General features: G+C 45.2%; 1 protein-coding gene across 1 annotated transcript; it reads right to left on the reverse strand.

The window, feature by feature from the left end:
- Nucleotides 1-1,604: 1,604 nt before the first annotated feature.
- Nucleotides 1,605-12,164, reverse strand: LOC143160315 (uncharacterized). Its single transcript, XM_076338041.1, has 4 exons — nt 11,831-12,164; nt 6,633-6,779; nt 2,026-3,497; nt 1,605-1,616 (listed from the first exon to the last, which is right to left on the reverse strand). Exons 1-4 carry the CDS (start codon nt 12,033-12,035, stop codon nt 1,605-1,607), a joined length of 1,836 nt encoding a protein of 611 aa, XP_076194156.1. The 5' UTR covers nt 12,036-12,164.
- Nucleotides 12,165-16,166: the final 4,002 nt, after the last annotated feature.

Below are 16,166 nucleotides of genomic sequence, written 5' to 3' on the forward strand. Positions count from 1 at the left end.
CCTGTGCACGCTGGAGGGCTCGCTTGCCTGTAACATGGGGTGGAGGCAGCCCTCCAAGCTAAAAACCCCTGTGTGAGGCCACTATTCCCCCCATGATCCTGCTGTTCCACATCTCTGCTGAATGCCCCCAGATGCTCTTCTCAGAACCAAAGCGTTAATGCGTGCAAGTGTCCTATGCACAGCAATGAAGACACAGCCCTGACTCACAATGAAGAGTCTGCAGTTCAGAAAAGCAAATGACACGCAGAAAAATGCAGTCGGTACATAGACACAGATACAGTCAAACATGGGCACTCTGTAAGACAAACTTCTTGTTCTACGGAAACACATACAGAACATCTATCCTCAGCCCTCCCTCCTGCCAGCCAGCAGAAGCAAGCGGTGCCTGGGGGAGGAGGGGAGATTCAGCCAGTCCAATATTTCTCTGTGTTTTAGGAAAAACAAGCATGACAGCTGTGGAGCAATCCTTGTCATTATTGTCTTCATAATTACGAAGGAGTGCTGTTTCCTGGGCTGGCATATACAGGCTTATTTCAGTTGTCTGCTGCACACTGAGAAGCTGTTCTAGTAAAACATGACAGATGGTTGTGGTACTTGTGGAGTAAAATAAAGGAGGAGTGAACATCCCAACCAGCACAAATCTACAGCAATTTGTGTAAATGTTGCAGGACACAGCACTGAAGGAGCTGCAGAAAAAGCTTAGAGGAGAGTTTCTTCCCCATCCTGGGGCTGTACCGAGTGCACGACGACTGCATCTGGGTTTACAACATCCTACAAAACAACAAGAAAAACATTAGCTTTACAGAAAACATGCTAAACTTTGAGCTACTGAGATACTGCTGTAACAGATTTCCTACAAGCAGATGCCAGAGTAACCAGAGAAGCTGAGTGCTGCCATTGACCTGGAGCATCAGAGCAGCGGGTGCTGCCGAGGCTCACCCACTGCCACCAGTGCCGGGCAGAGGAGCGGCACGCTGGGTGGCAGGAGCTGCTCTGCGCAGCCGGAGGGGCAAGACGACTGAGGGGCTGCGAGCATTAGCACCAGAGCAAAGATATTTGCAATGAGATTTTGGGAACGGGAAAGAATGCAGAAGCTGCCACCCAAAAGGATTTATCATCCCTTATCCCAGCTACCAGCAGCAGATTCTTAAGGAAAGTATAGGAAACGGGACGAAGTGGTGCACCCTCTGCTTCTGACAGGGACCAGTCTGGGGACTTGAATGGGCACGGGGGGCAGCGGCTAACCCACGCAGGACTCACCTCACAGGGACTGCGGCTCCTCTCGCCCGTATCATCGGCTCCCAGGGCATCTGGGCTCCCTCCTACGGGACTGTCCTTCCTCTGCTCCCTGACCCCAGAAGCGCTCCATGCACTCTCCAAGACACCTGCTAGCTCGCTCTCGCTCATGTTTTCACGGAGGCCTGGCTGTTCCCCCTCAGCTTTCACTCCTGCCTGCTCTGTCCCCTCCTGCAGCCTGTCCTTGCCCCGCACTGCCCCTGTCCCAGGAGCTGCCAGCTGCAGCTGGGTGCCCGGGCACAGCCCCTCGCCTCCTGCGGACCCTCTCCCCCTCAGCTCCCCTCCCCCATCCCCACGTGCAGGAGTGCTCAGGGAGGTTCCTGCAATCAGCTGCTCCCCAAGGGACGTTGCTCCACACGGTTCTCCATGCCATGGGGACACGAGACATGCTGTGTCCCACCCCCACTCTGCCTCGCCCCGGCCCTCAGCCCCCACCAGTGCTGGCCCCCTTCCCTCGCACCCCAGTGCTGCTTCCTGGTTCACTCCTCGCTCGCAGGTCACAGCTCCATCAGCCGCCCCTTCCCTGTCCCTCCCAGACTGCCCGGCTGCCCCCCTTCCCTCGGCTGACTCCCCCTCTGCTGCTGCCGCCCCCATCTCACTCTGTTCCCCCCACACTGCTCCTGTCACCCCCTCCCTGCCATCCCCAGCCACCATCACCTCCTGCCCTGCCGCCTCCCCCACCAGCACCGGCTCCCCTGCTGCTCCCTCAGCCAGAGCCCCTCGCCCCACCTGGCCGCCCACCACAGCACCAGCCACCACCCCTGCCTCCCTCACCCTGCTCACACACAGCCCTGGGGCAGGCAGTGCTGCTTCATCCCCCACCCCCTCACCAGGAGGCCTCTCCTTCCTTCTCTTTTTAGCACGCTCCAGTGATCCCTCCATCCCAGCTCCCAGCTCCCTTGGACCTGCTGCTCCACCCATGACCTCCTCTCCACCTCCTGACTCTGCTCTGGCTATCTCCACAGATACTCCTATCACCCCTCCATCAGGTTTTTCTTCCATTGCAGTCTCTGTCTTTGCTTTGCTGCCTAGATATGGGGTTTCACTCAAAAGTGCTTCTGCTGAGCCCTCCTCCTCCTCTGCTGTTGTGGTCTCCTCCAACTGAGATAACCCGTCACTTATGGGATCCATTAGAGGCACCAGTGCCTCCAATCCAGGTGCTACTTGCAACACGGGATCCTTGCCAGGCTCCACAGACTCCACTGCACCCTCTGCTCTCAGGAGAGAGCTCCCTTCTACCTCTGATGCCTTGCCAGTCTCAGATGTTGCTGCTCCTATGGCAGCTTTCCCTATCTCCATCCGCTCTTCCCCTGATGCTTTCAGCTGGGAAAACTCATTTGGCTTTAAAAAGTCTTCTCCTCCAGGCATTGCTTCTCCTGTGCAAATGTTCATATCCCCTAATGTTTCCAGGAGAGCCCCAGGCTTCTCCACAGCCTCCTCCCCTTCAGAAATGGCTTCCTCTACAGACTCTTCTCCTTCAGGGCCAACTACCTCAGCAATCCCTTCTTCTGCCAAGTTGGCATCCTCCACAGCCTCCTCTCCCTCAGACACAGCACCTGCCACAACACCCTTCCCTGTGAAACCTCCCTCCTCCACGGCCTCCTCTGCCTCAGACATTGTCTCACCCACCACCTCCTTCACTGGAAGCCCTGTCGCTCCCACAGCCTCCTTTGCCTTGGAGGCCTCCTCCGCAGCCTGTCTTCCCTCAGAGACCTCCCCAGCCGCCTCCTCCCCCTTGGACACTGCTCCATCTGCCTCCCTGCCTAGCAGTGCTCCTGCCCCTGCCGGCTCCTCTCCCCCAGGTGCCTGGTCTCCCAGTGCTGCCTCGCTCTCCGTCCCCTCCATCAGAACTTCCTGCTCCCCGGGTGCCACCTCTGCACTAGACTCCATTCTCTTCCCTGTCCCGTTTGCTTTGGGATCTTCTTCTGCCATGGTGCTCTCCTCAGGTGCAGATTCCTCCACTGCCAGCGGACCCTCTGCCTGCAGCACAGCCACTGTGTCTTCCTTGGGCAGCAAATCTCCCGCCCATGCCATTTCTTCTCCTGCCTCTTCGGTGCAAGCATCACCTCCCTCAGCAACAAAATCTTCCTTCTCAAGTGCTTGTCTCTCCCCTACCATCTGCCCTTCTCGTACCACTTGTTCTGCTGCCGTCTGCACATGAAGTGTTCTTGTTCCTTCTGCCAAGAAAACTCTATCTGGTGCTATTAAGAAATAATCAAAACATTAGTTTTATGGAGAACTGTGTTAGCGTTAAGGCTGTTTTACAGGGTTATTATTAAAGATGCTATCTCTCCCAAGCAATGAAGGGACATCAGCATGGTGACAAGAAGAAAACTTGCTGTGCTGCTTCTCATCACGCACCTGTGCTCTGACTACGTTTCTAGTGCTGCTGTTGTGGCATCTGGCATAACTACTTTAAGCACAAATGCTGATGCATGACCAGCTTTCAACTCTGACAGTTCTGCCTGCCCTGCCTGCTCTCCATCCTTCCCTAACCTGCCTAGCAGGGAGCTCAGGTGTGTATATGAAATAGCTATAAGCTTGACAGTAACATTCAAAAATTCAGAAAGAGATGGTAAATTGCTCATGTAAAATACACACGCAGAGGAAGAAGAGTACTCAGCCGTCCATGTAAAACGGGTAATTGCTTCCCATGGATTCTGTAATTACACCAGGGGAATAATACACGGTTGATTCCTGCCCCCCTGGGAATTTAACAGCAATGCCCTCATTGAATTTGGTGCTCCAGGATCTGTCCCTGGGCAGGCACCCCCAGCAGTCTGTGCTGCTGCATCGGTGTTTTGTACAAACGTGGCAGGTTCCTATTCTTTAGAAAATGAGAAGTTTTGTGCCACTGCACGGAGCACAGAGCAATGTCTTTCCCAAGCTACCCTTTCTCAAACCGGGCAAAGGCTGTCTTGCCCCAAATCATCTCCCACTGTTTTTGACTTATTTTACCTTCTTGCACTACTGCTGCACTCCACAATCACTGCTTTTTGCTGCCTGCTTGGGCAACCGCCTGTGCAACTAGACCCCATCTCTGGAACGGCAGCCAGAGAAGACACCAGGTGACAAACAGGCCTGGAGGACACTGTTTGTCCGGCCCACCTCTGCCAGCAGAGTGGAGCTTGTGTCCGGTTTCCCACAACCCTTCCACTGGCCTTGCTGCTCCCCACTGTCACTCTGCCCTTCCTGCCCTTCAGAGCTGGACCTGATTCACTCACGGGGCAGGTCTGCTGCAGAGGAAAGCAGAAGGTGCACAAGGCAGCTCAAGCAGCTGCAGACAGTCAAGGAACCAGAAGAAGAAAGGACAGGCTGAGAAGAGAGTTTCCAGAGAGAGAATGGAGGTTGGCGAAGGAGAGGAGAGAGCCAGCAGGTTGTTTCCTCCCACCAGACCACACATCGCCTGAACCCTAGACCACACTTTAAAATTAAAAGCTCTACATTTTGCAATACGAGAAATCATGCCTTCATCCAAGACGCATCTTGCACCAGGTTTGTTGCTTATGTTTACTACTAGCTTTCTGTCCCTTATATTTCTAAAATTTTTCTTCTTTTATACAGTTATCAATCACTATCCTATTTTTACAGCACTCACACTGAAAATCCTACTTCCTGAATCTAGGAGAGCTCAGGCCCACTATCAAAATCAGTAACATGTAATCATTTAAAAAATTTCTAATGGAAGTTTTGGTACAAAATGAAAAAAAACATCCCAAACTGTCATCCCAACTCAGAGTTAAATACTACTGTCTCCACAAAAGTATAGTGTCTGAACTGTCAAGGCGCTAATATTGGACTGAGTCTAATGTAATGGATTTTGCCAGTCCCTTTAAAATAGATGCTTTGTTCACTTGGTCTAAAAGAAACCAAATGCTGTGTTGTGCGTGGTATAGTCTACGTGTTCACCTGCTTCATTAGCAGAGAGAGGAGTTAATTTACTCTGGCTGCTGCTTACAAAGTATTCCCTTCTGTAAAGTGAGGTCTTGCATTGGGCAGGAATGATAACGGCAACTGTGAAGTTGCTTCAGCATTAAAGTATTCAAAATGAGGCACCGTGCAAACCTCAGAAGTTAACAACTAGGAGATTCCAGGCTTTCCAAAGACCACTTGCCAGGGAAGCAAACATGTTTCAACCCTAATTTGGAGGGACAATTGACACAGAAGTCAGGCTGCCCAGGAACTACATACTTTCTGTCCTGGTCTATGCATCAGAAACATAGATCCTTGTGAAGATCAACACATGAAGACTATTGGACTTTGAAATTAAATGTTATAGACAGTTGTTTGCGGTCGGCTGATGAGACCAAGGCAGAAACAATCTCATCTGAGAAAGAATTACCGAGAAAAAGACAATTACTGACAGACCAGAGATGAGAAGGAACCTCCAGCCTCCTGTATACACCTTCTGGATGAAAGACGACAACAAACCTTAAAAGACTATGTTCTTAGGCTACATAGAGGAAGACGATCAAAAGGCTCCCAGCTGACCAGAAAAAAAAACTTAGAACACCCTGGATTAATGTGCCAAAGTACAAGACAGTGCACAACTAGCAATTTAAAAACAACGTATACGACCTGTTCCTGCCAGCTGTTAGACTCTTAGAGGATAGAAGAAGAAAATGTAAGAGCAACAGTGCAGACTGAGGTCAGTTTTAACCTATAGTTTTCTCCTTTTTTCAGACTCATTGCTACTGTGGAGTAGACTCAACATTTACTTTCACTATGGCTCATTGCTGCAGCAGGATGGCTGGCTTTAATACCCCCTGTATAATATGCAAGGCTCTTCTGCCAGGCAGATCAAGTCTCCAGCAATAAACTGCTAGGGTTGCAAGGACCAGAAACATTCTTGGAGGGAACCAAGATCAAGCTGAAATTTCTTCACTGACAATTATGCCAACTGCTAACAGGGAGATGAGTTTGGGAGACGAACGGTACAGCACGGAGATCAAGTCTGCAGTTCAGCTTCATACCTAGTCTGTCAGTCCCATCCTGCCTGTCTTGACAATGCATTTCCCAAGGAGGCCCTGCACTACCTGGAAGCAAAAGGAAACTCACTAGATTCCTGCTTTCCACAGCTATTTTCTTGACTGGCAGCCAGTTTTTTCATGGCCTGGATTCTTTACCTAGGACCATTGTAACTGCCAAAAAAGCATTACTTATACATGACTACAGAAGACAGCTAGTCATCACCCAATTTTATACAAGTTAGGAAAGAAAAGAGCACAAGGAGGGCTTGATAGCCTAGAAAGGAAAGGCAAAGGGAAAACACTTCTATAAAAAGACTTCAGATGAATAAGATTTAATCCATGCCCCTGATCAACGGCCAACCTCACCTTCATTGGCATCACACTCTGTACTTATTACGTTCTCTTCTTCCTCATCTGCACAGGAATCACTAGCTTCAGGTTCAGAATTCACATGATGATCATTTCCAATTGCCTTTGCTATTTCTTCCTGGACTGGTTTCCAATCTTCAAAAACTATCACAAAGTTACAAAAGAGGAAGCAAGAAAGAGAAACCATTAAAAAGCAAAAGGGGAATAGAAGTCATCCAGCTATCTCAGCTTGGATTAAAATTTGAAATGTTAGGGCAGACCCGATTGGAGTCATGTAAATCTTCACCAGCCATAATTTTTTAAAGTAGATTAAAACCAAATGGAGACAACCATTAAAAATCCAAGGGAAAATTCATGCAGGAGCATCTATTGAAACATAGAGCGGCAATCTTCCACAACATTTTCACAAAACAGTGAGATTGCTTTTGTTAGGCAGTCTGAGGGGGGTTCAACGTACAAGCAACAACACTGTTTTATAGACATAAAATTGTTACTGTTCTTTGAATACTTTAAAAAAAAAAAAATTCTATGTTAAGCTCCCAATTACAGTTCTGATGATTCCGCAATTCCCCAAAGTAGCATAAGTGACTGAAGACATATGCTTATCTATAAATAAGTGGGGAAGTATTTTCTGCTCTTGTAAATGCAATGATTATGATGCTTCACAGTCAAGTCATACATTTGACATTATTGTTAAAATTGTGCTATCTGTTCCATTTTTGCTTTATGACTTGCCGGATGATTACGTGAATGGCTTTCAAGCTAGTAATACTAAACAACTTCTTTATGAGCAGTATTCCAGCCATGTACACAGTCCGATCCCTTCAGCATCTCCTCTGAGAGCTCTTCCCTCCAGTGACCCAGGTTTATCCCTTCAAGTTCCATCAGTTTTCTATATCTTTCCTTTTCTGATACACTTATTGGCTTAGTCTGTTACACAAAGAGCTTGCTAGTTTGCCACTGGTATGGATTGACAGCATAAAGTCAAATCTCGCACTTGGTTTTACTGCCAAATGGCCTCTGTTGCCAGTATACTGTGTCCATTAGGAACCACAGCCCTTCAGGTACATCTCTGAAACAGCTGCCCACTTTTGTTTGTGTTATGACTGTTAGTGTGAGACTTGATTAATTCCTGTTGCTGCTTGGATGGTGCCAGTGGTCAGATGTTTCAGACTGCTCCTCTGCAGTTTGGAACAATCATGTCTTTGACCGAAAGGGAGTAACTCAGTCAATTGCTTGTACTCGATACTTATGTCAAGAATAACTTTCAGATCATAAAGGAGACAATCACAACATTTCTAGATCTTATTACTGTATGTGACATGAAGCAGTACACTGGTCAGCTTCATCGTATGCAGTGGAAGTGCTGCAGAGACTCTTGTGCCAAGTTTCAGTTTCTAGATGTCTACAGACAAGTTCTACGTCAAGGCTCAGTGAGAACATGCACACTTTTCAATACCTTCACCAATGATCTTCCCAGAATCAGCCTATGGCATTTTATTTAGACAAAGTATTTTGTTTGAGAGTAAAGGAGCAGGGTTTCAGCCAGCGAGGAAAAAAGATCTGAATCCTGACTTGGCCTTCTGTTACAAAAATACAGAGCCTGAAACCAATTGCCACAACAAACCACTCAGCATGCTTCTGGCTAAATCATGACTCACAGCCTAGATAAAGAGATGTTATATGGTAGGATATCTTGACTTTCAAGCAACACCTTATTTCGATTTCTCTGAAAATAAAAATAAGGAGCCATGAGTAAAAAGCTAATGCTGCCACACTAAGGAACTGGCTGACTTTGGGCCACTCTGCAGTAGAGGATGTAATAAAGGTACCCAAAATTTTGGGCTTCATAAAGAATGGACAGGACAGAAGCAGTGAACCTGCTGTGACAGGAGCCTGAAGGGCTGGCAGTATCAGCAGATTCAAAACAGACTAGACAAACTCATGGACATCAGATGCATAAATGGATACCAAAGGATTGGCAGGCATTTTTTTCTAACAGCTACTATACAACAGATTGGAGTGCAGGAGAGCTACAAAATGAGTGAAGTTCAGAAAACAGAGGCTCTCGTGTTTGTGAATAGCATCTTCTCTTGCCACTGCGAGACACAGACTACTGTGAGAGATGTGCCTCTGGGCTGATCTGTCGGGCACTTCTGAAGTTACTAGGAGCTCTGCCAGAAGAAAATCAGTTGCATAAAAATAAGCACAATAAGACTAACCGACCTGGCCACTAGTCTTACCCAAATTGCCCACTTAACCCACAGAAATACTGTCTTGCCTCAAAACGTTTGTACAGGTCTTCTATGGATCGCTGTCACTTCTGGGCGTCATGTATTGAAATCACATGTACTTGCATGTGGCAGAATGTTCCCTCCAGCAATTTATTAAGAAAAATGGCTATCAATTCTTATGAGACTGATTTCTTTATACATGTAGCTGTGTGTATGGGATTTAATCTGCCTGCTGCTTCAGAGTCAGACAGGGCACTGAAAAGTCCAGGAGTGGGAGAGGTGTTGTTGCCACTAGCTTGCAGTGAGGAGAAGACTTAACACTGTCTTCCCCCGCCACAACCTTGCACTCTTCCCAAATCCCTCCCTCTCTCTTGCCAATGCACACCCTGTGCTCGCTCACCTTTTTCCTATGAGGTTGTTTTTTTCTACACTGTTGATTCTGTCTTGCTACTTGCCCTCGTATATGTTATTTTTCTTCTTTTTTTCACTTGTGTTTTTATTTTTTCTTCTTCTTCCTCCTACTTTATGCTTACACCCATCCTTCCTACCCCGTCAGTACCCTGCACCCACACAGCTCTGAAAAGAAATGTGAGAACATTTTTAAAAGACCATTTCAGTCTACAGTACAAAAGGCACTTGCTCAGCATGAATGCCTTTTTGCCTATACCATAGGTCCTAAAGGGCAGTGATGGCTTCACTCCTTGCTCTCACATTTCACCTGGGTGAAGCACTAAGATCTGCTCTGCAAGGAACCATGAAAGTTGAGCATTTATAAGGTTCCTCCTGGGACCCAGGAGATCCTGACAAAAGTCTCTGCGCAGTAGCGCACAACCTGCTTGAGTCATTCTGACATTTCAGCTCTGCAGAGAAGACAAGAAGCTTTCTGCTCCAGGACATCCCTTGGCTGCCTCACACAGAGGTACAGGCAGCACTTCCTTCGACTTGCTGAAATACCAAGTGCTTTGCTACGTATGGTGCATATATTTTCCTTTGACCTGGTTATAGGCCTGAAGTCTGACTAGCTGGCAGTTCCCATTCTTCACAGTTTACTGCCTGCGTAACATTTGACAAAAGGGAATTGACAGTCTATCAAAACAAGAGCCCAGGGAAGGATGACAAATACTGCTCACAATAATCCTCTCTCTTGAGATCAGCAATATGTCCTTGTCACAAAGAGCACAGCAAGATCAGAAAACGCGCAGCAGGAGCCCATCCCAGGTACTTCCATACTTCTGACAGATCCTGTCACACCACCAGTTGTGATTTGCCCAGACTCAGCCTGCAACTGAACAACCCCAGAGGAGTGTTTTGCACCTTTTGCTTTCTTCAGCATATACAATCTTCTCTGATAAATTAGTTCTGCGCTGTTAGTGACAGCACTGGTTAGAAGAAATCCTGTCACGAGCAGAGCACGATGGGTCTCATCGGGGCAAAACCAAAACAGTGCTGTATCAGTCTCATCTAAACGCAGGCTGGACGGCTGATGAGAATGACCAGCCCTACAGAGAAGTTCATGTGAAAAAATCAGGGAGGCCCAAGAACAGACTGAGAACCAATTCTGCAATCGCAGTAAAGGACTGAGCTCTTTCAGCCCCCTGGGTGTCTCTGGAGGCTTTTAGCCCTCAGCCTTTTGGAGGACTGGAGTTGTAACCATCTGGCATTTCTTTTAAGACTATAGACATCCTTAAATTTTTTAATTAGAATTTTTATCATGGCAGCAACTGTGCTAAGTGCCTAGAGGAAGCTAAGATTCCCATGTGACCTTTGTTACCCCACAATATTTCTTTAGCAGCTCAGTATATCTCAGAAAGGGTATTATCTTTTTCTGTCATTGCTCTACACGCAGTTCCTTGGCAATTCTTCATTTACTATAAAATTTACCTAGACGACTCCCATGTAGACAGGGAAAAATCTGTATGCAATTTAGGAAGTCGTTCCTATCTGTAATTTTTATGATTCGATGATTTTTCTTGTCCTTCCTTGATCTGCACTGTCCCTGAATCTCAGGTAGTCTCCTGGCAGCAGAGATGATGCAGGACTTGATTAAGATGTAAACGCTGTTACCTACATAACATTTGGACAATCTGTCTATATTTGATAGAGCATCTCTGTTCAAACCTAGAGCCATGAAACCATGTGTGTTGAATGTAAGCACGCAGGAATTTATGCTAATAAAGAACAATGCTATTGTCTTAGGCTAACTCGGTATCAGATTGATACCGGCTTGACACATTTGATTGGTCTTTCCTTGGTTTTGTATTACAGCGTAATATTCTATCCTCTAGGTTTTTAAAGTCCTGTCTTCTTCAGTAGTTCTTACTCGACTCATCTGAACCTAGTGGTGAAGGTGCTTAAATTGAAGTTTCTTTCACACAAGTGAAGAGAGGGGTTTCAGAAGCAAACATCTTTGAAGACTTCAGCACTATTCCATGAATAGTATGTTACTGTCTTTACTGTCTCAATTCTGAATGCATAACAAAGCAAAAGCAATGCACAACACAGTCAAAGTAACCCAGCAGCAACAGACTTGCAAAGCATTAAGCACCAGCATTCAAATTGTTTATTCCACACATGGCTATCTTAGATAGATGCACTACAGTGAACAGAAAGCAATAGAAACAGAACCAAAAATTTCTATTGAGGTAAAGGAAAAGCATTCTACATTCCACTGCAAATCCAGCATACAGAAGGACAACTGGAAATTTCATCTACGATGGCTTGCGGCTCTCCTTTATGTCAGCACCAGTGCAGACGACTATTCTTTTACACTGCCTGAAACAATTAACCAAGGTTACATTCTGGGTGACTATTTAGCTCACAGCAGTACAAGAGTATTCTAGTAGCTTGAAAACAGTCCAGCAACTGCATTCCCCATGCTGCACCACGACTTAGTATAAAGGCAAATACAGTAACACTTGCATGCACTAGTCACTCACAGTTGTGCAGAGGGACTGTACTCACCACCTCCTTCATCGCTCTGAGGAGACTCTTCATTGCTATCTTCCACTTCTGTCATATTGCTTTCCAAAGGCACTGGAAGACTTTCCTCCCCATCATCCCTCCTGGTGCTTGCATTTTTCTCCCCATCTTCCTCTATGTTACTTTCTACTGACCCAGCCTGTTTGAGTTCCCCATTAACTTCAGGACTTTGATGCTGTATTGCCATTATATTGTCATGAAAAATTCCAGTATCTTCCCTTGCTGTTAGATCTTCTCGTTTTGCCTTTTCTGCTTCATCTATTCCTTCCTTTTCCAGTGCAAAAGTTTCCTGATCTTCCTCCAGTCTGAGCAGTTTGTTCTCCCCGTTCTCATTTCCATATTGTGCATGTGGTGCATCATCAGATGCTCTTTTGATATTATACTCCTCTTTGCCTTTAACGTTGTCTTTCATCATTTCAGCAAGAGAGTCATCTTCACTGCTACACTGAGTACTGACGGATGAGAGGGAGTGTGCAGGCCTCCTACCTAGAAATAGCAAACATAATTTTGTTTTAGTATTTGTCACTAAAACGTCTGCATTCATTGGCCACGAGTTCCCTTTGCTATGCACAAAGGGACAGACGCTCATCTGATATCAATCTCTGAATTACACCATCTGAGGATGTCATGACAAAATTCCAGTAAGTGTAATAGAAGAACATTGCCCAGAGGTATCAGTGTTAAAATCAAAGCCATTTAACGTTTTTTTTTCTGAAAATGGAAATTAACCAGATTAGCTCCATCAATCACACAGAAATACACCTCCAAAAACACCTCTACATATGACTCAGACAGGTTTTAGAATAGTTTCTTGAGCTCCATTTGATAAAAGATTTCAACCATAGCAACAGTCCGTTAGTGCACTCCTGTTATCTCAGTAAGTATGATAAAGATCTCCAAAATCATGTGTAAGCTATTCAAGTTGAACTGGAGATGAAGTTCACTGTCCTCTCTAAAAAAACATACAGGGACCATGGTATGAAATTCATAAATGGAAAATTTGAGGGGGAAAAAAAAAAAGCAATAATCCTTCATCTAACATTTAGCTGAACAGTAGAGCTTACTGCTACACAGCATTGCTGGTGTCCAAAGTTCATATGGGTTCAAGAAGAGATTAGTCAAACTCAAGGAAAAAAAATCCAGTTAGGCCTAATAAGTAAAAGGGACCACCCTTGACACCAGCTAATTACAGCTGTGGGAAGAAACGGTGGGGAAGCAGCACAGTATTCTTGCCCTTTTCTTCTATTTTTCCTAGGCATTTGCTGCTGGCCAAAGGCCAGAGGTAGAATTTGGACCCACAGTCTGTCCCTGAACAGCTAATCTCAGAGCCACGGGAGCCAATCTGTGACGCATTATTTCTTCCTGCAGCCACAGTCTTCCAGCAGCCTCTATGCCTCTTCTTCCTCTGTGGATCTGAGGAAGGCTCATTGCAATCTTTTTGTAATATCTAAATTATCCTTTTCATCTGCAATGTATTACAAAAACTTTGCAGGACTGCTTTTAAAAGAACCTCAAAAATGGAAGCTAAAACTTCCCTAAAATACGTCAACTGCTCCCATTAATTTTAAAACAAGAACAAAGAAAGTGTGTTTGAATGGAAACTGCAATTCTAAATTAATGGACTGCCTTGTATAGATGCCAGACTATCAATTCAAGAAAACTCCTCAATTTTCCTTAAAAGTAGCCAAGGAAAAGGAACAGAATGCAACTCCACCTCCCAGCATGCTTGAGCGGTGGTGTGAGGAAGCTGCCTGCATCTCTGGGGAAGTTATTCAGGCGTACGCTCATTCTAACTCCGACACGTTCACAGAGACTGGCAGCAAGGATAATGAGTGGTACCAAATGTGAGGTGGGCGTCCACCCTCTAGGATCTCTACTGCAACGGATTTCAGGCACAAATTACTGGACAGCCACCACCTGGTAATGACTCTCAGTTCCTTCCAGTCTTCACTGGACTTGCACCTGTGTTCTAACGGTAGGTACGTTTAGACTCCCAGAAAACATCATCACTCCTAAAGACACTTATAAGAATATAAACAAGCAAGTTCAGAGACAGAACAACTTAAATGTGCAGTTTACATATTGTACTATGGGAATTGCCCGTGATTCTCTCCAATTTATTCACAGGGTTATGGTCCACAAGGATTTGAATGCCAAGGTCTCTCTTACATGCTCTTTATTTATGTCCGATTCATAATATTGTATGCAAAAGTAACACCTTTGGCACCTCAGTTATCTGGATATTACTCTAAAACTCTATATGCTGGCTGAACTGACCCAAGAGGCCTAATGAATTCAGACACTCTTGAACAAGTGTAATGATATACTGAACTAAGATGAGACAAAATCTGTCCACAGCATGTACTCATAACAATCCAGATCCCATTGCTATCAGCATGTTAGTTCTGCTATAGCCGCACTCATAGGTTACAAGTGGATTAGTGTACTGAATACTGAAACACAAACACATTCCCCAGATATAATAATGCAAAGCCTTGCTCACGTGGCCAACCTTTTATAAATTGCCCGTTATCCATAAAGGTAAGGTTGAAACTGCAAGATGCCCATTTTATCAACAGTAAAAACAAGGTGTCACACAGCGAACTGATTTGCTCTTTGCCAGCAAATCCATGACAGAGTGAAGCAACACAACCATGGATCAACTGACGTAGTTCTGATCTTCATCTGCTGCACCATGATTCACATGGTAATTTTTGGTGTTCTTTTTGAATCCAGTATTTCGACATTATAAACAGAGTCCCCTAATCTGGCATACAGATTCTCCTATAGGTAATAAATCATGTTTGGATTTTATAATAATTGCATGATGTGTGAAACCCAACTACTGGAGTAAAAAAGAATAGCCAAAGCCTTACACCGGAAACACTGGAAAAGAAACAATTAACCAAGGTTACATTCTGGGTGACTATTTAGCTCACAGCAGTACAAGAGTATTCTAGTAGCTTGAAAACAGTCCAGCAACTGCATTCCCCATGCTGCACCACGACTTAGTATAAAGGCAAATACAGTAACACTTGCATGCACTAGTCACTCACAGTTGTGCAGAGGGACTGTACTCACCACCTCCTTCATCGCTCTGAGGAGACTCTTCATTGCTATCTTCCACTTCTGTCATATTGCTTTCCAAAGGCACTGGAAGACTTTCCTCCCCATCATCCCTCCTGGTGCTTGCATTTTTCTCCCCATCTTCCTCTATGTTACTTTCTACTGACCCAGCCTGTTTGAGTTCCCCATTAACTTCAGGACTTTGATGCTGTATTGCCATTATATTGTCATGAAAAATTCCAGTATCTTCCCTTGCTGTTAGATCTTCTCGTTTTGCCTTTTCTGCTTCATCTATTCCTTCCTTTTCCAGTGCAAAAGTTTCCTGATCTTCCTCCAGTCTGAGCAGTTTGTTCTCCCCGTTCTCATTTCCATATTGTGCATGTGGTGCATCATCAGATGCTCTTTTGATATTATACTCCTCTTTGCCTTTAACGTTGTCTTTCATCATTTCAGCAAGAGAGTCATCTTCACTGCTACACTGAGTACTGACGGATGAGAGGGAGTGTGCAGGCCTCCTACCTAGAAATAGCAAACATAATTTTGTTTTAGTATTTGTCACTAAAACGTCTGCATTCATTGGCCACGAGTTCCCTTTGCTATGCACAAAGGGACAGACGCTCATCTGATATCAATCTCTGAATTACACCATCTGAGGATGTCATGACAAAATTCCAGTAAGTGTAATAGAAGAACATTGCCCAGAGGTATCAGTGTTAAAATCAAAGCCATTTAACGTTTTTTTTTCTGAAAATGGAAATTAACCAGATTAGCTCCATCAATCACACAGAAATACACCTCCAAAAACACCTCTACATATGACTCAGACAGGTTTTAGAATAGTTTCTTGAGCTCCATTTGATAAAAGATTTCAACCATAGCAACAGTCCGTTAGTGCACTCCTGTTATCTCAGTAAGTATGATAAAGATCTCCAAAATCATGTGTAAGCTATTCAAGTTGAACTGGAGATGAAGTTCACTGTCCTCTCTAAAAAAACATACAGGGACCATGGTATGAAATTCATAAATGGAAAATTTGAGGGGGAAAAAAAAAAAGCAATAATCCTTCATCTAACATTTAGCTGAACAGTAGAGCTTACTGCTACACAGCATTGCTGGTGTCCAAAGTTCATATGGGTTCAAGAAGAGATTAGTCAAACTCAAGGAAAAAAAATCCAGTTAGGCCTAATAAGTAAAAGGGACCACCCTTGACACCAGCTAATTACAGCTGTGGGAAGAAACGGTGGGGAAGCAG

Source organism: Aptenodytes patagonicus, chromosome 5, assembly GCF_965638725.1.
Source record: "Aptenodytes patagonicus chromosome 5, bAptPat1.pri.cur, whole genome shotgun sequence".
In the NCBI taxonomy this organism is placed as follows: Eukaryota; Metazoa; Chordata; class Aves; order Sphenisciformes; family Spheniscidae; genus Aptenodytes; species Aptenodytes patagonicus.

Coding starts and splice junctions, on each gene's coding strand:
- LOC143160315 (XM_076338041.1), bottom strand. CDS start 12,035: ATGGCAATACAGCATCAAAGTCCTGAAGTTAATGGGGAACTCAAACAG. Junction 6,780..11,830: donor TCAGAGCGATGAAGGAGGTG/GTGAGTACAGTC, acceptor ACTTTGTGATAG/TTTTTGAAGATTGGAAACCA. Junction 3,498..6,632: donor AGAGTGTGATGCCAATGAAG/GTGAGGTTGGCC, acceptor ATTTCTTAATAG/CACCAGATAGAGTTTTCTTG.